The following is a 22,534-nucleotide window of genomic DNA, read 5'->3' as shown; positions in this document are numbered from 1 at the left end:
GAACCATATTGAAGGATAAATTTAAAAATCTGAGCAAATGAAAGGACATCTATATTTTTAGATGGGAAGATTTAATATCAATTCTCTTAATATCATAAAAGTGTGGAATTAAATAGCAAGTAAAATATGGGTTCCTGAAAGAGAAAAGGAACATAAGGTAAAAGCTGAAGAAATCTGAATAAACTATAAACTTTAGTTAATCCTAATGCATTGATATTGCTTCATTAATTGTAATATGTATCATACCAATGTAAAATGTTAATAGGGGAGAGTGGGTGAGAACTATATAGAAACTCTTGGTAATATCTTCATTTACAATTTTTCTGAAAATCTAAAACTGTTCTAAAAAATAAAGTTGTTGGAGTTTTTTAAAATTTTATTTTATTTTTTTAGTATTTATTTATTTATTTTAGAGAGAGACAGAGACAGCATGAACAGAAGAGGCAAAGGGAGAGGGAGAGAATCTCAAGCAGACTCCCCACTGAGTGGAGGGCCCAAAGCACAGCTGGATCTCAAGTACACACCTGTGTGCTCTCTTTCTCAAATAAATAAATGAATAAATCTTTAAATAAATAATAAAAATTAAAAACAGACATAATTCCAACTAAACGGATGAGTATCTTAAAGTTTTTTTTTATCTTAAAGTTTAGAGAGAAAATAAATGTCCAAGAAAGCAAATAAATCCATGAAAAAAATAGTAAAGGGAAATACCCTACAAAGCTGCTGTAATTAAATCCATGTGGAGTATTAGTCTAGGAATAGATAAAAAGATATAGTAGGGGACCAGAACAGAGAACCAAGAAATAAAATCCAGTTTATATATTTCAATACATGATAAAATGTTTTTCAATTCAATGGGGAAGGATTGATTATTTAATAATAGTGCTGGCACAACTGGCTATCCATCTGGTACAAAATAGACCCCAATCCCATATTATAAATAAAAAACAATTTCCAGATGGAATAACTGCTTAATATAGTAAATAAAGCATCAAAAAGTTAGAGCAACACTTACAATCTGTTTCTTAACGAGAAAGAAAAGATAACCATATTTGAGCTTATAAAAATTAAAAACAATTTATGTTGCAAAAGCTATCATAAATAAACAAAACTAATGACTAGGCAAAGGATAGATTTGGGAAAATACTTGCAAAAGAGATAACAGATAATGAGTTAGTAATCATTACCAATATAAAAAGAGCTCTTAAAAATTGGCAAGAGACAAGCATCTCCATAGAAAAATGGGGAGAGGATGTGAAAGGGAATTAGTTCCTGAGAACAAATCCACATAGCCACAAGCATGAAGATGCTCTAAACAACCAGTAATTAGAGAAATGCAAATTATAGTGAAAAAATAATACATCACTCTACACCCAATCAGATAAAAGAAAAATTAGAGACAATAATACCAATTGCCCACAAGATGAAGAGGAAAAAAAATGTAAATTGTTTACAGCTGTTTTGAAAAGCAGTCTGACAAATATTTTTTAAATTAATAGTGCACAGACATGTCAACCAACAAACCATACTTCTGGGACTCTATCTCCCAAAAATAAAATCATCAGTAAAATATCCATTATGGCATTGCTCTTACTAGGAAAAAAGAGAGAGAGAAAAAAAAAAAGAGAGAAACAAAATGAATTATCAGCAATAAGATAATAAATAATGGTACATTAATACTGTGGAATATTAAGCTGCTATTAAAAAGAATGAATTAAAGCTCTACCATTTGACTTTGATGGATTTTCCTGGATGTATTTTTGTTTTGTTTTCTAATTTCAGTATAATTAATATACAGAGTTGTTATATTAGTTTCATGTGTACAATATAGTGATTCAGCAACTCTATATACTACTTAGTGTTCATCTTGGTAACTGTACCCTTAATCCCCTTCACATATTCTAGCCATCTCCCTGCCCACCTCCCCTCTGGTAACCATCATCTGTTTGTTCTCTACAGTTAAGAGTCTGGTTTTTGGGTTGTCTCTTTTTTCTTTGTTCGGTTGTTTTGTTCCTTAAATTCCACACGAATGAAATCATATGGCATTTGCCTTTCTCTAATTTCACTTAGCATTACACTCTCTTGGCCCAGCCATACTGTTGCAAATGGCAAGATTTCATCCTTTTTTATGACTGAGTAATATTCCATTTATATATATTTATATATTATATATATTATATATAAAACATTCTCTTTATCCATTCATCTATGGATGGATACTTGGGCTATTTGTAAATAATGCTGCAATAAACATAGGGGTGCACATATCTCTTTGAGTCAGTGTTCTTATTTTCTTTGGGTAAATATCCAATAGTGGAATTACTGGATCATATGATAGTTGTTTTTAATTTTTTGAGGAATCTCTTCCACAGTGGCTGCACCAGTTAGCATTCCCACCAATACTGCACAATGGTTCTTTTTTCTCCACATACTCGCCAACAGTTATTTCTTGTGTTTTTTTATTTTAGCGATTCTAACAGGTATGAGGTGATATCTCAGTGTGGTTTTGATTTGCATTTCCCTGATGATGAGTGATGTTGAGCATCTTTTCATGTGTCTGTTGTACATCCAGATGTCTTCTTTGGAGAGATGTCTATTCATGTCTTCTGCTCATTTTCTTTTTTTCTTTTTTTTTTTTTAAATTTTTTTTAATTTTTATTTATTTATGATAGTCACCGAGAGAGAGAGAGAGAGAGAGAGGCGCAGAGACACAGGCAGAGGGAGAAGCAGGCTCCATGCACCGGGAGCCCGATGTGGGACTCGATCCTGGGTCTCCAGGATCGCGCCCTGGGCCAAAGGCAGGCGCCAAACCGCTGCGCCACCCAGGGATCCCTTCTGCTCATTTTCTAATTGGATCATTTGTCTCCTGGATATATTTTTGAATCATAAAGTGAGATGCAGAGAAGTGTATATACTATGATCCCATTTTTAAAAAGCAGGGATCCCTGGGTGGCGCAGCGGTTTGGCACCTGCCTTTGGCCCAGGGCGCGATCCTGGAGACCCAGGATCGAATCCCACATCGGGCTCCCAGTGCATGGAGCCTGCTTCTCCCTCTGCCTGTGTCTCTGCGCCTCTCTCTCTCTCTGTGACTATAATAAATAAATAAAAATTAAAAATTAAAAAAAAAAGCAAATACTGATCACAAACCAAAATTGTATGTGCCTCCAAGCATGTATGTGGTGGGGGGGGGGAGTGAATATGGAGACAAATGTGGGAGGAAGCCCACTCAGTTGCTATCCTAGATTACTGGTGTTACTAGGAAGGAACAGGGGAGGGGAGGCACCTGGGTGGCTTAATCTTAGGTTAAGTGTCTGCCTTCAGCTCAGGTCATGGTCCCAGAGTTCTGGGATCAAGCCCTGCATTGGGCTCCCTGCTCATCAGGGAATCTGCTTCTCTCTCTCCCTTTGCCTGCTGCTCTGCCTACTTGTGCTCTCTGTCAAATAAATAAATCTTTAGGGATCCCTGGGTGGCGCAGCGGTTTAGCACCTGCCTTTGGCCCAGGACGCGATCCCGGAGGGATCGAATCCCAAGTTGGGCTCCTGGTGCATGGAGCCTGCTTCTCCCTCGGCCTATGTCTCCGCCTATCTCTCTCTCTCTCTCTGTGTGACTATCATAAATAAATAAAAATTTAAAAAATAAAATAAAATAATAAAAATAAAAAATAAATCTTTAAAAAGAAAAAAAAAGGAAGGAAGAAACGGAGTGTGCAGGGGTTGACCAGAAAAAATGGGCAGAATGGATGATATCATTACATTTATGTTAAGGATATTAATCAAAAACCTGCTACAACATGGATTAGGATATCATGATAGGCATGAGTATCTATCCTCCCTCACAGCCCCCATTCCCAATACTTCATAGTCATTTGGTACTTTATCATCCACTGAACTACTTAGTTCTGTACAACATAAGTCTCATAATCTTTTTGGCATTTTGTGGCAATCCTACTGAAAATTATCGTTTTTCAGTAACTGCTACTGTATATTTTATGAAACTGAATTTTTAGATCCCACTTTCCAAGTAGGGGTACAGTTTTATACACAAAGTATGTACTTACATGTAAAGAAATTAGAAAAAAATTAAAAATTAATTTTAAAATTAAAATTTTAATTATAAAGAAATTTAAAAATATTTTTAAAAATTTACTTATTGATGAATGTCTATAAAATGAAAAACTAGTTACAGAAAAATATGCATAAAGAATCCAATATGGGACTCCTGGGTGGCTCAGTTAGTTAAGTGTCTGCCTTTGGTTCAGGTCACGATCCCAGGGTCCTGGGATCTAGTCCCACATCCAGCTCCCTACTCAGAGGGGAGTCTGCTATTCCCTCTCCCTCTCCTCCCACCCCCACTCGTGCTCGTGTGCACATGCTCACTCTCTCATTCTCTCTCTCAAATAAATAAATAAAATCTTTTTTTAAAACAGTATTCTATTTTCACAAAAACAAGCAAAGCCCATACTACAGATGCTTAAATACTTTCAAATGAAAGAGAAAGCTTCAGAAAGTATTCAAGAGGCCAGAGGCACAGGTTCTGTCAAGGGGAGGGAAGCAGAGGGGAAGGGGCAGATTAATAGCTTTGCTTTTTTATCTCTCAGCATCTTATTACTTCACTTATTACAATAAGCAAAAAGTATTACTTTTTTTCAAAAAGTATTACTTTTAAAATGTGAAAGCATTAAGTAATGAAAACAAAGATAAATTGCAAACAATAAAATAAAATGAGTTAAAATGAATTGGGTATGACTTAGGACCTATGCCATAAGATGTTGTGAAGATTAAATGAGATAAACTATGTGAAATGTGTACCATATTGCCTAATGCTGCAAATACTCAACAAATATTAGCTATTTTTTATTTTAAAAAATGCTACAAAAGCAGTGGAATATGAAACTGAAAAGATAAGGTCTTTGAATATGACAGGGCACTACTTTCCTTACTACTGAACCTGGTCTCCTTTGGAATGCAAGGACTCGTTTTGGTAACCACACAACTCATAAAACACACTTTAATTGGCAGTAAAAATAAAATTACAATGAGATAAATAAGATACTTTATAAAAAGAAGAGGACAGCCTCTTTGCCTTTAAGTATACTTTAGGAACTTCAAGAACCAAGGGCGCCTGGGTGGCTCAGTAGGTTAAGTGTCAGACTCTTGATTTCGGCTCAGGTCACAGTCTCAAGATTGTGAGGTTGAGCTGCACCCCACACTGGGTGTGGAGCTTCCTTGAGATTCCCTCTCTCCCTCTCCCTCCGTCCGTTCCCCTCCCTCCCCCTGCTCGCACATGCTCCCATTGCTCTCTCTCAAAAAACTTAATTAATTAAAAGAATTTCAAGAACCATCCAAAGGCACTATGCTTCTTCACAACCACTTTGGATGAAAGATATGTGAGCCCAGATGTTTCCCCCACATAAGAAGAGACAAACACAATTCAAATAGATTGGAGAATGACGCCATTGCTCTTTTGGAGGGCCTGCCCAAGTGGGAAATCCATCCTAAATGTACAAATTCCATTCCCATATCTGAGGATTTCCTTGCTGGTATGCCTAAAAGCACATTGGTTTAGTTATAATCTACAAACTGAATTTGTTCCATTGATACAATTCTTTGGTCCAGTGAAATATTAAAATAAGTTCATTAATCACATGAGTGCATTATTAGTCTTGCTACTTACATGGAATTGACTTTCTCTTCTGGGCCTTGCACTTGGCCTGTCACAGTGCCTTTGCTGGTATTCTTCACCCAGCCAACCACTCCTATTTTCTTAGCCTCGTCTTCCGTGTACTGGTTTTAGGAGAAAATAAGGGAACAAAGTCCAGCATCAAAAAAATGTAACTGATAATTTTTTTCCTACAGTCTATGCTGAAAATTATGTAGCTGACCTATAATCATACCTATGTTTACAAGAACCTCCACTTAAATGGTATTTTTTATTAAATTCTTCCTTCCTCAAAGACAAGCACGTTATGAGAAAATAAATGGTTAGTGGGAATTACTTCAGAAAACAGATTCCATAATGTGTTCTGGGATCCATAAAATTCAGTCGCATTGCTCCTATACCTGCTAACACTGAATTACATTGTCTGGGTTCCAAATGATGATCACTCCAAGATTTTCAATCACTGAGGGAAAATATTGAGTTGTGACCAATATACAGTATTCAATTAAAAGATTCTGATGTCTTCCATTGGCTGTGGACTTGCCACACAAATGTTATAATTGTCTATAGGGAAGTTTAGTTCTCCTATTATTCTTTACAGTTTTTTAAAATTTCTCAGTTCCAAATTCCATTATGCTGACAAATAAAAACCTAGCAACATTTTGATTTTGAACTATTTTAACTACATCATACTAAATTCTTGTGGATCCTGTCTACTGGAAATTTTTAAAAACGTGGTCTTGGAGGTCAGAGTGACCAAGAATCTATACGTTGTATAGCCCCAACTAAACAGAGATGGTTATATGTAGGATTTATGTAGGAGCTAGCTCTGAAAATAATAACGAAAAAGGAGACAATCTGAACTGTGAGGCAGGGGACTATCTCAAAATGAGGAGACTTTAATGGTTGGGAACATCCTAAATCCTCGGAGTTTAGGAACAGAGAGCTAATCTAGTGACTGTCAGCTCAGTCTGAAAAATACGTGGACGTTTTACTTTCAGGAAAGGAGTATATTAACAAAATTAAAATGTTAAAATCAATAAGGAGTCTCAACTTCTAAAAATCTGAGAACCACTTCTTTTTTTTTTTTTTCTGAGAACCACATCCTTATGCAACATGAGCATTTTTCATTGTGCAATTCAAGATATAGACATTTGCCTGGCAGTTTTCTTCCATCAGAACAAGGGGCAGATCCCATATCTTATATTCAGCGTACCTAACCAGAATGTTTAATTTGATTATCCCAGTAGAGGTACTTTTGAAATTCATACAAAACATTAACTACAAACTAGGCAGGCTGTAACGTTTTTGATAGACTACTTTTAAAAGACAACATTAATAAAAAAATTCTCAAGCAGTAATTTGGAAGAATACAAATAGTTCATTTACTGTCAAGGATAGAAAATAAGCAGTAGACTAGCACTAAATAGAAAACTGCTCTATCTCTGTAAATTGAAATAATAAATAGGAAAAATAGCGAAAAATTGACTTACCATTCTGAAGCAAACACCTGTATAAAAAAGAAATAAAAAGAAATGTCAGTTTGTCTACCTTTAAAAACATTATGTATTTCCTGACCTAACTTTCATTTACTTTATTAAATAGTAAGTAAATGAAATGAACAAAAATTTTCATATCTGTACATACTCAGAAAGTGTTTTTTAAATTATTTTCTTTTAAAATAAAAACAGGGATCCCTGGGTGGCGCAGCGGTTTAGCGCCTGCCTTTGGCCCAGGGCGCGATCCTGGAGACCCGGGATCAAATCCCACGTCAGACTCCCGGTGCATGGAGCCTGCTTCTCCCTCTGCCTGTGTCTCTGCCTCTCTCTCTCTCACTGTGTGCCTATCATAAATAAATAAAAATTAAAAAAAAAAATTAAAAAAAAAAAAAAAGATTGGTTTTAAAATAAAAACAGAAAAGGCTAATTTTGCAGAAACCTAGTAATATTCTGAAACCAAAGAATCACGAAAAGCCACACTGCATATTCATTCTTTCTCAAAAGGATAAATAAAACAAAATACTTATTACCACGGACAGTTAAGTATATTTGACATACAATTTACCCATCCTCAGCTTTTAGAATTCCTTTTTTAAATGCAAGGACTAAATTCAAATTTGAATGCAATAAAACATTTCTGTTTTTATTTTAATTCCATATTCTGGAAAAACCCAAACTATGGGGACAGGAAACGAATCAGCAGTTGCCAAGGGCTGGGGGAAGGAATGCTGTAGAGAGGCAAGAGAGAGCTTACTGGAGTGAAGGCACTGCCCTGCATCTCAACTGCGGTGGTTGCTACATGACTATATGTGTTTTTCAAAACTCATTAAACTGTACACTAAAAAGTGTGAATGTTACTGAACTTAAATTACACAACTGAAAAAGAAAAGTTTAAATACATTGGGAAATCGTAAGTGATAGATCAAACCAATATCCAAAGAGGTCAAAAGATGGAGCCTATCCATACAACAGAGGAGCCTACTTAAAAATAAGATCCAGAAGGATCGATGGCTCAGATAATGTTGTGCATCGTGTAAGCAGATCCATAATAACAGGGGGTGTCAGCTGTTTCCTGATGATAAGCATATTGTGGTATGAAACGAATATGAAGAGAAAGAGGAGTAAGGCGATAAAGACAGGATATATCACAAATGGAATTTTTATAGGGCTATAAAAATATTTTAAAAGATACATGTAAAAGGAGGAGAAACGATGAGTGGCAAGCATTGATCTGAAGGGGAGTCAGAAAGGCAATTTGTTACACAGATGGAAGGAAAGACAGCAGCTTGTAGATATGCAAGGAACTGGAAGAAAAACCCCAGAGCAACTTCAGCTAAGGCCGACCATGGAGGAGAGAGGGACAGAACAGGAGAGAACACAGGCAGGTCTGTGAAAAGTGTGCAGCCTTTTATGTGCAAGCTTGAGAGGATCCCAAAGGACGCTGGCCAGGAAGGTGGACGGCTTGGGCCTGGGATGAGCTGTGCCCATTCCCCTGAGGTCCTCAACAGCCAGCAGCCCCCTATGATGTCAGCATTAGGAAAAGCAGGCCAGGCAACTGAAGTAAACAGAAATTGGAAACATCTGGTCCAGCTCTTTCCTATTCAACAAGTAGCCCAATGCCTGGCAGCGCCAACAGAGCTGGGGTCTCAGCTCATCTTATCCTCAGGCCCTACCCCAGGCCTACGGAGCAAGAAAATGCAGGTGAAGTCCTGGAATCTGGTCTCCGCAGGCTCTCCAGGTGGCTCCCAGGCCCACTGAAGTGTAGAACCAGTGGGTGGCGTTACCTTAATGGAAGGCCTGGGAAAGGTCTGCAAAGGATCTTGATTTCCCATCAAGAATTGCAACATAAAGGGAAAAGTCTCGTAGCGTATCTCAGATCTCATGCATTTCCGGTTGACGTCGTTCCAATCATGTTGGCAATAAATCACGTTCCCTCACCTATTTTACAAGTCGGCAGCACTACAGGAGAGGAGCTGCAGACAATGAAAAGGCAAAAACCCCTCCCCTGTGCCCTCCTTGGACCTGGTGCTGGAGCAGCCCAGGCAACCGGTCACTTATTTGCCACTTAGTTACATATTCAGAACCGTGTCACTACACTCACTTTACAAATTATTTCTAGCCCCAAACTTCATTTAAGACTTAAAAGAAAAAAAAAAGTTGATTCCGTTTCAACTATCTCTAAAAAAATGAGTAATGCCCCAAACTTCATTTAAGACTTAAAAGAAGTTGATTCCGTTTCAACTATCTCTAGAAAAATGGGTAATACTGTTTTTATGCCCTAGTCCAAATTATCATGAACTCTCAACAGCTTCCTTAACTAGCCTTCCTGCTTCTAGCTCTGCCCTTCTGCAGTCTACTCTCTATAAAACACCCAAGGTGATATTCCTTTCTCAAGTAATGTCCTATCACTTTCTTCTTCCCCAGCCTAAAACCCTCCACTGGCCGGCCATTGCACCCAAAAGGTATCCTACTTGCCACAGCCTCTGGACCCCGCCTGATGAGTCTACCTCATATTTTAGGACTGCCCTTTGCTTGCTCCATTTCGCCAAATTTGCCTGCTTCGTGCTCTTCAACATGCCAAGCATATTCCTGTCTCACAGCCTTTGCATGTACTATTCTCTCTGCCTGAAATGCTCTTTCCCCTTCTTCTCACACTGCTAACTCCATTTCATTATTCATGTCTCTGCACAATGTCATCTCCTTAGAAATACTGATGATGGATAGTTGGCAGAAAGCCAGTCAGGGACAAGGGGGCCCACCCTAAGAGGAAACCACCCTTGAAAGGATTTTACACTACCCTGGAAGGAGCCCTCCACCCCTTCCCATGTGATGGGTAAATGACAAAAACTTGATTGGGTGACAGGCGCATAGGTTAATCAGATTAAAACAGCCTGCGACAGGCCTATAAACTCTAAGCCGTCGACTTAGAAACTCTGCTGGCAACCCTCTCGGGTCCTCTCCCTCTTCAGGAGCTCTGTACTATCACTAGGTAAGTTTTGTTTTAGTCTCGCTCCATAAGCTTTGCTCGGCTGCCCACCACTCTTCCTCTGGTCTACCTCTACATTCTTCAAAGTGGCATGACCAAGAACCGTAGGCACTAAAGGAAAAGAAATCCTGTAACAACATGTCCCCTGACCAATTCATCTAAAACAGCCATGCACCCCATATGTTTCCTATATATGCAAAGTACTGATTACCATGTGACATTACAAGGTATCTATTTGTTTACTTTCTAAAATTTCCTGTCTTCCCTATAAGTTCCATTAGGGCATGATTTTTTTCTGTCTTGTTCAACACATGTTCCTGGCAACTAGATAAGAGCTTGGCACATAGCTGTTGAATAATGAATGAAAGATAAACCAGCTGATAAATATTTAAGTGAACTATTTAACTCTTCTGCAATAATTCATTACTAATATTGCAAATATACATATAAGTATATTGATTAGACTTTAGGTCTCATTCAAAACGATAATAAATTTATTGCATTCCAGAGCTAGAAGGAATCTCAAGAATTCTATGTTGATTCTAGCAGAACTTTACGTAAATGATAATACACAGTGTCACAAAAATTAGTAATGGGAAATTTTACTAAAATGGAGTCAGGAGGTTTCAGCAGGAGGAGCTCTCACACCCTATGACTCAGTCCACTGCATACCCAACAGGAAGTGAGGGACATGATCTTATAGCGGCTTGACCTTGAAGATGGATCCTACTCTACTACTCCAACCTAAGGAAGAAAGGCTTTCCTTACCTCCCTCCACCCCCTGCCTCTCCTGGTCCCCCTCACCCCCACAATGCTCAGCCAATGAGAAACCACCATACTCGGAATTCCCAGTTTATCCCAAGTCTTGATGGAGACTTGAGTCCAGTTTACTGGACTTTCCTTTTATTCACAACAGCCTTCCTTGGCACCTGGGTGGCTTAGTCAGTCAAGCTTCTGCCTTGAGCCCAGGTCATGATCTCGGGGTCCTGGATTGAGTCCCGCATCAGGCTCCCTGCTCAGCTAGGAGTCTGCTTCTCCTTCTACCCTTCCTCCCTGCTCACACACTCTCTCTCTCAAATAAGTAAATAAAATATTTAAAAAATAATAATAACAGCCTTCCCAACATACCCCTTTTCTCCTTAAAAAAGCATGCCTCTCCTTTGTTGCCCCGACTCTTCCAAGGTTATGTGCCACCTTGTTTATTCTCTTTTATTCCCAAATAAACTCTTTTTTTGCTGGTGAAATAACTGGCAGTTTTACTTTTAAAGTTAACAGTACGTGTATACACACATATTTAGTATATAATATAAAGGATAGCACGAAGCCACTAGATCATGCCTAAGTTGACAAAACCAGAAATACTAATATCAGCATATTTTATAAATAAAGACAGAACAACCACAAGAATGGAAAAACAAAAAGGTTAAATTGGTCATCTTATAGAACTTACAGGATTCGAGATAAAAGCCTGGAGCAGGATCTGGTGGCTCTATTTATAATTATGAGTGATAAGGGCACACACAAATTTATTGAACAAATCCTAAAACAGTAGAACTAAAGGACTACCATTTAAATTTAAGAGATATAATTTTAGGCTAACTGCATACTGCTTGACAAACTGGGTAGAAAACGGAAGTGATGCCCATGACTGTAGGCAGTGACAGAGGGATGAAAAGCCTAAGACTGAAATAAATAAGGTATGAAAAGATTCAATACGGACTTAACAGAAACTTAGCTTGTCTTGGCTACAGATCTAATGTTTTGAGGTTGACAACCATGGAGATCAAAGATTTCCTGAACTATGTCCTACTACCTGGGAATGAATGTAATAATTACTCTGTTAAATTTCTTTAATATATGAATTATGGATGGTAGACAGTGCTAGCTGCCTACACAAAATCCATTCTCCCTTTAACCTTTTTAAAAGACTCTGATTTTACTTAGGGCAGCAACATGCCTTTCTAGATTTCCCATCTTCCTTGTAAGAAAAGCGTCCCATAAGATGTGAGCCACGTCACTGGTTGAGGGCTTCAGGAAACCTTGTTGACAGGACTGGCTCAGCCAGTGGTTTCATCCTAATAACCTCCCTCTTCCTGAAGGGTGAATATCATGCATTCATTAACGGAATATAGGGTGTATATCTGTAGGGTGAATATCATGTATTCATATGTGGAATGTAGGGTGAATGTCATATAGGGTAAATATTATGACGGAGCTAGAGCAGCCTTCTTGAAACCATGAGGAAAAGGCCAAGGACATCGCAGTGGCCTCAACCCTGATCCCCTTGAAGGGAATGAGGAATGATTGCTAAAGGGCAATGTGACAGAGGGGTTCTTTTTAGGGTGGTGGAAATGTTCTGGAATTAGATAGTGGTGATGGGTACAAAAACCTGACTACTGGAAAAAAAAATCACTGTATATTTAGTATGCTTTGAATACTTTGAAAGGGTGAGTTTAGGGGTGCCTGTGCGGCTCAGTGGGTTAAGCATCTCTCTTCGGCTCAGGTCATAATCTCAGGGTCCTGGGATGGAGACTTGAGTCCATGCAAGGATCCTTACTCAGCTGGGAGCCTGCTTTTCCTTCTCTCTCCCCACTTGAGCTCTCTCTCTTGCTTTGTCTGTCGCTATCTCTGTCTCTTAAATAAATATTTAAATGAACGAGCAAGTTTAATAGTGTGTGAATTATATATCAATTTTTTAAAATATCACCATAAATAAATAAATAAATAAATGGCAAAGAAGAAGGAAAGCCGAAGACAGGCCTGTGGTGTAGGCCCTCCTGCCTCTATCTGTAGAATGGGGGCAGGCAATCTCCCACTTCGGTCACCATACCACCTCTCTGACTTTTCCTATCGTCCCACAACAAAAACACTCTAGGGGAACAGGTCATCTGGAAGAACTCAAATGGTTGAGCTCTCTCTGGACTTTACAACCTATTTCTAGAGGAGAAAGCTTCTTCGCCTCCATGACAGTTCCTTCTTTGAGGAAGAATAGCCATTAGTGTGACACTCCTGGCCACCGTACCCTGTCCCTACTCCTCCTCAGGGACCTGCAGTGATTTATCTAATTGGTGAGTTCACAAGGAGAAGAAAGCACAGCCCAGGTGCTCCCTCTTCTTCCTTCTGGGAGCGAGTTTCTCTCAGGATCACACCTTCCCACTCCCTTGTTAGGGGAGCCCTTCCTGTACCCCGGTGAGTGTGTTTGATTCCGCAGCAGAGACTATCGTCAAGTCCACCTACCTGCAGATTCATACCACGTTCCCCAAACTCTGCTTTCCTCTTTGTCTTACTTGTCAATAGCTCACATAATGGAGAGGGGTATTATTTCTTAGGCCCCTTCACCACAACCCTTATTTTAAAGCCTTCCAAGAATGTGCATCAAGACGGGTCAGGACCTCCAGCCCATTAACTTTGTGAGGCAGTGAACCGTGCGAGAATTACCCATTCAAAGCTCCATAATCCACTAGGAATTTTCTCAGAATCCTTGAGAGTCCTCTTCCCTAGTTTGAAGCACATTGTGCAAGAGAGGAAAGTCCGTATAGAAAGAAAAAAGCAAACATGGAGATGGATTTTCTGCAGTTTACCGGGCCTGGCTAGAACAGAGCATTTCTTGGGATTGGGCCTGTGTTGGGAGAGATGCTTCTATGGGCTTTTATGGCCTCTCCGCACCACTTCCACCTCACTTGTTAAAGAGAAGGGAAGCTGATAAGACAAATGCAGGTTTTTTCCAGATACACACCACCCTGGAAACTGGGACAGACATCAGCCCCTTCAGTTCTGAAAGGTTCCAAACACAATATGTTGCTGAGCTGAGGCTCAATTGGCCTCAACTATGTAAAGATGTGTCAGCGAGAACCTCTGAGGTATATACTTGCAAAGCAAATCTTACTTTAAATTCACAAAGAAAAAAAAATTCACAAAGAAACAGTGACGTTTAAAGAAATCATGATGAGGGACGCCTGGGTGGCTCAGAGGCTGAGCATCTACCTTCGGCTGAGGTGATCCTGGAGTCCTGGGATCTAGTCCCACATCAGGCTCCCTGGAGGGAGCCTGCTTCTCCCTCTGCCTCTCTCTCTCTGTGTCTCTCATGAATAAATAAATAAAATCTTAAAAGAAAAGAAACCATGATGAATTTTAAACAGCATCCTTTCATGTAAAATCAAATTTTTACATTATAATGTACCCCTTCATCTGGGATCTGACTGCATGTGTCAATTTTGAATGCAGGAAGTCATCCAGTCACTACCATACACAGCAGCCCTGGAACATCTTTATTTTTTAGAAAGACCTTCCTTTAACCTTTCACCTTCCATACACAGTCTGTCCCCTGGAGCCACACACCATGGCATCTTTCAAATTGTTGAAACAGCCGTCACACTACTGTTTCTTCTCCAAGCCAACTATCCCCAAGCACTTCGATTTAATTGAAGACACTTTTGAAGTCCCCACCAGCAGCACAGCTGCAGAGGCTATAAAAACAAGCCATCAGCTTGACCTTGAAAATACTACCCTTTTTGTCTAGTAAGAGGCACGGATATGTACACAAATAATTGTAGTTGAAAGCAGAATGGATTAAACGAGAAGTAAAAACAAGAAATAGAACAGGACTAGAAATGAAATGCTATAGGAACAAAAATAAGCAAGGGAATCAGACCTCGCTTATTAACGATATTTATGTTTCTGGACTTTAGGTACTAACATTTTCAACCTCTAAAACACAGCTTTTCCCGTCTACATAAGAAAAAATGTGTACACTCAGATCATGTGGTGTCTGACAAAGCTATTTAATAACTCATCCTGATTTTTATCGTAAACAATCTTAAAAGTATTTATGTCTCTAGTCCAATAAGCTACTCCTATTCTAAATCTGACTTAATATCGTCAAAAATAAACTGTTAAATTTCTAAAGCACAGGTAAACCAACAGATGGCCACAATCCATTTCTAGGACTGTCATTAGTATTCACCCGAGAGCTGGTAAAGCATCAAAGCATCCATACACAGCTTAATCAACTTCCCTTTCAAATTTTCAGATTATTCCAGATCTTTTGTAATTAAAGATTTATAGGAACATTTTAAGCCATGCCACGGCTATGACTGCTCTAAAATCACAGAAGGTCGGGATCCCTGGGTGGCGCAGCGGTTTGGCGCCTGCCTTTGGCCCAGGGCGCGATCCTGGAGACCCGGGATCGAGTCCCACATCGGGCTCCCGGTGCATGGAGCCTGCTTCTCCCTCTGCCTGTGTCTCTGCCTCTCTCTCTCTCTCTCTGTGACTATCATAAATAAATAAAAATTAAAAAAAAAATCACAGGTCAGTCCCCTGCTCCCCTATCCCTTATCCCAAAGCCCCCAGTGTTAACAAATTGGTGGGGGAAACACATGGAGCTTCTTGGGAACATGGATATTAAAATGTAGAGGATGGAAAGCAGGGGCAGTAACTTCACAGGGGAGAAACCTGACAAACACTATCTCAGCCGGGTGATGAAGGTTAACATCAACAGTGATAGTCACAGGGATAGTACGTACCCTTGATACAGTGTAAAGGGAATGGCATTCTCTCTGTGGTCTTCCTCCTGATAACCCATAACCCCAGTCTTATTGTGACAAAAATACCAGACAAATCCCAAGTGGGGAGCTTTCTACAAAGTACCTAATCTCAAAGTATTCCTCAAGATTGCTGAAATCCCTGAAAATGAGGGGAGTCTACAAAACTGTCACAGCTTACAGAAGCCTAAGGAGACCAGACGACTAAATGTAAAGCGGTATCCTAGATGAATCCTGGAACAGAAAGAGGACTTTAGATAAAAACTAAAAAAAAAAAATCTGAATAAAATATAGACTCTGGTTAATAATAATGTACCAGTATTGGCTCACCAGTTGTGACAAATGTACCATACTAGTGTAAGATGTTAATTAAAGAAACTGAATGTAGGGTATACAGGAATTCCCTACAGCATCTTCCAACTTTTCTATAAATCTTATTCTAAAATGAAACATTTTTTTAAAGGTAGAGGAAGAGAAGCAGCCTTGGAAAGCAACAGCAACCAAGGGCTCTATATGGAAACTTTGCAGAGGCACCTGAGAAGTGAATCCACTGTTGGTAATATCATTCCTATAAGTGTATTTTCCTGAATTTCAAACAACCAAATTATGAACTAGTCTTGGAATACAATCTATAAATTAGGCCATGGGTATCTGAGAATAAGGCAGGTAGTACCTGGCCTCTAGAATGTTCTGACTGCCTTTTGTCACCAGGGATGTCTTAAATTCAAACATTCTAAACAGAAATATAACAAATCTTGTTTTTGGTTGGAAAATATTTTCTGTCATAAGCTCCTTCAAGCCAGGTTAATTCATTGACCAATTATCCATCATGACAATTAAATCATTTTCCACATCTCCCATGTTCATGTTTATCTCACTGAAACGATCTTCACTGGGAATATTTTCCACTTAAATATTTTACTTACAATTTTATCTATCAATCTATGTTTTGTACACATTAAATATTCCCAAGTGGGAAGCTTTCTACAAAGTACCTAATCTCAAAGTATTCCTCAAGACTGCCGAAATCCTTGAAAATGAGGTGAGTCTACAAAACTACAGCTACTTCCATTGTAAATTTATTTTCATAGCCATTATTTCTAGCAAGCCAGTTTTCACTAAGATTTTATTATTCCATTCTTTTAAAAGTTAAATTTGCAATGTTCCATCTAATTATTATCCATGTTATATTAAAACTAAATTTTGTTATCATTGTCAATCATGTCTACATAATCATTATGACTCAGACAAGAGGCTAATAGCTTGTATTTATTTCTTAGGTAATCCATGAGAAAATGGTGAGTTTTGTGAGACAGAGATACATACTGATACAGAAATAGTGGCAGTGTCAGCAAGCAACAGAGAGATAGGGAGGTCTGATTGCTTACAGACCAGGTCAAACTTCCCTGGAGCCAAAAGCACCTTACAAATGTCCTCAGGGGGGATCCCTGGGTGGCGCAGCGGTTTGGCGCCTGCCTTTGGCCCAGGGCACGATCCTGGAGACCCGGGATCGAATCCCACATCGGGCTCCCGGTGCATGGAGCCTGCTTCTCCCTCTGCCTGTGTCTCTGCCTCTCTCTCTCTCTCTATCATAAATAAATAAAAAATAAAAAATAAAAAAAAATAAAACATTTCTTTAAAAAAAAAAAAAACAAATGTCCTCAGGGTTATCCAGAATGGTCCACATGGCTGAGTCCAAATGTCCTGCAGCAGTGTATATATGTGTTTGGTGCATAGGTTAGGAAGAAGACAAATAAAGGTGGGAAAGTACTGAAAGGAGAATCGATAGATTGTAACGATGAAAAGCATGGGCTCTGGTGTCAGACTGTTAAGGTTCAAATCCCAGCGCCACCACTTAACTCAATGTGTAACCTGGGAAAGTTACTTCTCTATGCCTCAATTTCTCCACCTGTTAAATAAGGAAAATATTGAGGTCGCAGGGTTGAGGATTAAATGAGACAACACATGTTAAACACTGAGTACAGAGCTTGACACAAATGTCACTGTATGTGTGTGCAAACACGTGATTGTGAAATTGTCTTACATACTACTTAGACGCCTTGATAAATGAATAGTATGCATGTACTCTTCCATTTCATAAACTGCAAACCTTGGGAGTTATCCCTAAAGCCGATCTTTTTAATCCCATTGTTCATATGCAGTACATTTTTCTTTCTTACATTTGTAATGCTACCCAAAATTGATCGTCATATAGCAAATAATCACCATATGCACAAAAGTATAAATATATTGTTAAAATCAAGAGAAATACATTATGTATTAACAGAAAAACACTGCATAATGGAAAAGTGCAGGTTTTTTTTTTTTTTTATGACAGTCACACACAGAGAGAGAGAGAGAGGCAGAGACACAGGCAGAGACACAGGCAGAGGGAGAAGCAGGCTCCATGCACCAGGAGCCCGACGTGGGATTCGATCCCGGGTCTCCAGGATCGCGCCCTGGGCCAAAGGCAGGCGCCAAACCGCTGCGCCACCCAGGGATCCCAAAAGTGCAGGTTTTTGAATTTAAGAGATGCAGGATCAAATCCCATTGGTCAACTAAGGACTTGTCAAAGTTAGCCAACCTCTCTGTAGCTGTTTTCTGATTGTGGAAACAGGAATAAGACATAGACCTCACAAAACTGTGATGAGGATTAAGAAAACCATAATAAGATGTTCAGGACATGGAATGTACCCCATAAACGCCACACATGTGCATATGCATGTGCGCGCGCACACGTGCACAGACACACACTCCTTACCTACTGCCATTTCTGTCCAAAGGTCCCAAGATTTTGTCAGGTGGTCTCTGCCACCACTTCCATATTTTATGTCCTGTGTTTCCAATGACTTATTGTGGCAGTTTTCAATCCAGAATACCAGATCCTTGGGTGTACCCAAACACTTTCTGCCATGGATAATTTCAAGAAAATCAATTTCCAGATCTTCAACATTCACATGTATTCTTTCCTGACACGGGCCTGAGAAAACACCTGTGTTCTGAAATGATTTTCCTTTCCTATCTCCTTTTTCACAACCATTCTTTGAAAGGAAGGCTCATCTGTTTACAAAAGGCATACACTTACCCAACTCTATGCTTACCCTATACCTCACCCCAAAGTCTAAAAACCTCTAGAAGGGATCCCTGGGTGGCGCAGCGGTTTGACGCCTGCCTTTGGCCCAGGGCGCGATCCTGGAGACCTGGGATCGAATCCCACGTCGGGCTCCTGGTGCATGGAGCCTGCTTCTCCCTCTGCCTGTGTCTCTGCCTCTCTCTCTCTCACTGTGTGCCTATCATAAATAAATAAAAATTAAAAAATAAAAGTAAAAAAAATAAAAACCTCTAGAGTACCAAAAGAGAGCACACTTCCTTTAATCAAGGTCCCATAAACACCCCACTTTTCTCAAGAAATAAATCGCCAATACAAATTTTCCTTTTAAGTTGAATAATGTTTATCATGTCTTTAAACGTATTTTTATTATTTTCATGAACTGTGTTCCAATAATGACAGTGGCAACTCAAACCAGAAGGGAGAAAAAAATAGAGCTTTACAGTCAAAGAGAATTTTTCAAAATCTATCTAAATGTATATGTGTGTATGTGTCCACATATATACTATCCATATGGACTGCAAAAACAGCTTGATAGGGTGATCAATAAGAAATTCTCACACATAACAATGGGATAAAATTCTGTGGCGGAAGTAGAATGGAAATCAGACTCAAAAAATCTAATTCCTTGGGGATTCCTGGGTGGCTCAGCAGTTCGGTGCCTGCTTTTGGCCCAGGGCGTGATCCTGGAGTCCCAGAATCGAGTCCCACGTCCGGCTCCTGGTGCATGGAGCCTGCTTCTCCCTCTGCCTGTGTCTCTGCCTCTTTCTCTCTCTCTCTCTCTCTCTCTCTATGTCTATCATGACTAAATAGATAAAATCTTAAAAAAAAAAACTGAACTCCAATAAAAAAATATACAAAAAAAAGAAATCAAACCCAAAGAGAAAAAGGCATGATGCAAAATCTCCCAACGTTAAAAAGCTTTAATTTAAATAATAGTGAATATTAAATCACTAGCATATTTATATCCCACTGCATAAAACTTCAGAGGGATTTAACATTTTCATTTAGAAATAACAACAGTAAAAATAAGCCAGACATGACATACTTTGCAACTTAAAGTTACCATGAAACAAAAATTAGATAACTTAGGTCTTTTTTTAAAATTTATTTTTATTTATTTATGATAGACATAGAGAGAGAGAGAGAGAGAGAGAGGCAGAGACACAGGCAGAGGGAGAAGCAGGCTCCACGCAGGGAGCCCGACGTGGGACTCGATCTCGGGTCTCCAGGATCACGCCCTGGGCCAAAGGCAGGCGCCACCCAGGGATCCCCCAACTTAGGTCTTTTAAGAACTACATGGGGCCGTAAAAAAGAACTGTCCCCTCCGGGAGGGCGACCCTCAGACATCACCCAGATGTCCTTTCTGAAACTCAAGTCGGGCGCAGGACTTCCAGGGCCACGAAACGGGGACCCCTAGGGCGAAGGCCTCGCTTCCTCCGCCCGCAGCGTCCCCGTCCCGGCCCCGCCCCTCCCGCTGCGGTCGCCGCTCCCTCCCCTCCCCCCCGAGCTCCCGCGCAGGCGCGCTGCGCTCCCTTCCCACCCGCGGCTGCTGTGTCACGGCCGAGCGGAAGTCCGGGCCGCGGCGGTGCGGGCTGGGGGCGGGGGTCGCGGGGCGGGGGTCGCTCCTGGACGCTGTGCCCCCGCCCCCCTCACGCGTCCCGGGTCGCCCGCTGCGGGGCCGGGCGCCTACCCTGCACTCTGCCGAACACCTCGTAGTCCACGGACTTGAGCGGCCTGGCGGCAGACATGGCGGCGGCTAGTCCTGTGCGGAGGAGCCGGAGCGGGGCTCGGCACGCGGCGGCGGCGGCGGCGGCCGGGGGAGGGCGGGCGCGCATGGGGCCTCTCGGCGTGGCCCGCGCGTGTCACCGGCCCGGGACGCGAGCGCGCCGGGGTCACGTCGGAGGCGGCGGGGGAGACGCGGGCGCTGGCAGCCCCCCCCCCCCCGCGGCGGGGCCGACCGGCTGGCTCCGGAGGGCGCGGGCTGCGCGCTCCCCCCTGCGGTGGGCCCCGCGGCGCAGCCCTCGGCGCAGCCCAACCGAGCCGGCGGCGGCGCCCCCTCAGCGGCGGGACTGTGGTGAGAGGAAAGCCCCGCGGGCTGCGGCGTGGGCGTCCTGGGCCAGCGAGCGGATTCTCACTCAGCGTTTCGGCGACTGCCAAGTCTGTTGGGCGGTTTTAAGCCAATTCTCAGCTGCGTCCTCTCCGCCTTTTCTACGGGGTCAGAAAGGTTTGGGGCCTGAATCCGTCTCCCAGGCGGATTGTGCTATTTTCTGGGACGAAGCTTTAAAAGTCTACCCTGTTCTGTGCTAGTGGAAACGGCGAGGAAAGGAAGTCTTGTCTGCTGTTCACTCCCATAGCTCTTTTCTTTTTTTTTTTTTCAAGTGGTCTTGATTATTGTTCGACAATATCCCAGTTGCCTACAAGGTTCAGGCACTTGGTGAGCTGTCAGGAAGTCTTCGTTTAAAGCAACCCATCAAAAATAAAATAAAATAAAATAAATAAAATAAATAAAATAAAATAAATAAAATAAAATAAATAAATAAAAATAAATAAAATAAAAAAATAAATAAATAAAAATAAATAAATAAATAAATAAATAAAAAAATAAAATAAAATAATAAAATAAATAAAATAATAAAATAAAATAAAATAAAATAAAATAAAATAAAATAAAATAAAAAAGCAACCCATCACATCGCCTCTCGGCCTTTTGGCCAAGATCAAGTGGAAAGCCGCCCGTCACTCCAAGGAATCTGGAGACAAATCGTGATAATCTGCTGCCTTCCAGAATTCCAAGTCTTTTTGCTCGTGAGGATTTGCATTTCTCAACCTATTTGGTGGCTTCAATACCTTTGCGTATTTCTCTGCATCTGGCCACAGAGTTAAAATAATCCCCCCTGGGGATCCCTGGGTGGCGCAGCGGTTCCGCGCCTGCCTTTGGCCCAGGGCGCGGTCATGGAGACCCGGGATCGAGTCCCACGTCGGGCTCCCGGTGCATGGAGCCTGCTTCTCCCTCTGCCTGTGTCTCTGCCTCTCTCTCTCTCTCTCTCTCTGTGTGACTGTCATAAATAAATAAAAAATTAAAAAAAATAAAATAAAATAATCCCCTGCAATCTGATTCAGTATTACGTGCCAGCTCTTTTGGGGAACACCAAAAGTCATCTAAGATTTGGATGAGAATTCGGTTAAAACATTTTAAAGTAAAATAGAATCTGGAAGTGCTAATCCAGGTAATTTCACGTCATGAAGATCCTGATTTATTGCGGAGACCTCACAATTTATGTCTTCTTCTTACCTCCCTTCCAGTTTATTCCCTGCAGACTCTGGAATACACGTAGATCTTAGCATCATTCTTTTCAGTGACATCTCTTCACAGTCTCCGCATTGCATTTTGAATAAAACTGAAGGTCTTCACCCTCCACTAACCTCTTATTACCTGCTTATCCCCATCTATAGGTTATTCTATAGTTTATAGGTAACCTATAGTCAAGGCACTTTGAATTATTCAGCTCTCTGAACATAAGCTGACCTTAAAAAAAAAAAAATTCTTTGGTCTTGGATATTTCCTCCTACTCCCAGATCTTCCTCTATCCTGTTTAGTTGCAAATACTTACCAGATTTCATCCTAATTATTTAGTGGCTTCCTGCTAGTACTGTGCCTCCCAAGAAGTAAAAGTCAAATTGGGTTGAGATCCTGCCACTATCTAATCACTGATAAGGTTGACGTTGACATTTTTCTCCA

At 40.6% G+C, this 22,534-nt stretch overlaps 1 protein-coding gene across 2 annotated transcripts in view; it reads right to left on the bottom strand.

Moving 5' to 3' along the window:
• Nucleotides 1-21,294, bottom strand: part of ACYP2 (acylphosphatase 2) — a 151,603-nt gene extending 130,309 nt beyond the window's left edge. The window contains exons 1-3 of one of the 2 annotated variants that reach the window (XM_055329320.1): nucleotides 20,486-21,294; nucleotides 7,152-7,168; nucleotides 5,674-5,783 (exon numbers count right to left, since the gene is read on the bottom strand). In XM_055329320.1, the coding sequence (XP_055185295.1) occupies nucleotides 5,674-5,783; nucleotides 7,152-7,168; nucleotides 20,486-20,630 (272 nt within the window). In that variant the 5' untranslated portion in view covers nucleotides 20,631-21,294. The remainder of the gene's footprint in view (nucleotides 1-5,673; nucleotides 5,784-7,151; nucleotides 7,169-20,485) is intronic. The other variant, XM_055329322.1, reaches the window with a different exon arrangement.
• Nucleotides 21,295-22,534: the final 1,240 nt, after the last annotated feature.

Source organism: Nyctereutes procyonoides, unplaced genomic scaffold, assembly GCF_905146905.1.
Source record: "Nyctereutes procyonoides isolate TBG_1078 unplaced genomic scaffold, NYPRO_anot_genome, whole genome shotgun sequence".
Taxonomy (NCBI): Eukaryota; Metazoa; Chordata; class Mammalia; order Carnivora; family Canidae; genus Nyctereutes; species Nyctereutes procyonoides.
The sequence above is the reverse complement of the archived record's forward strand: the minus strand, read 5'-3'. Positions and strand labels throughout refer to the sequence as shown.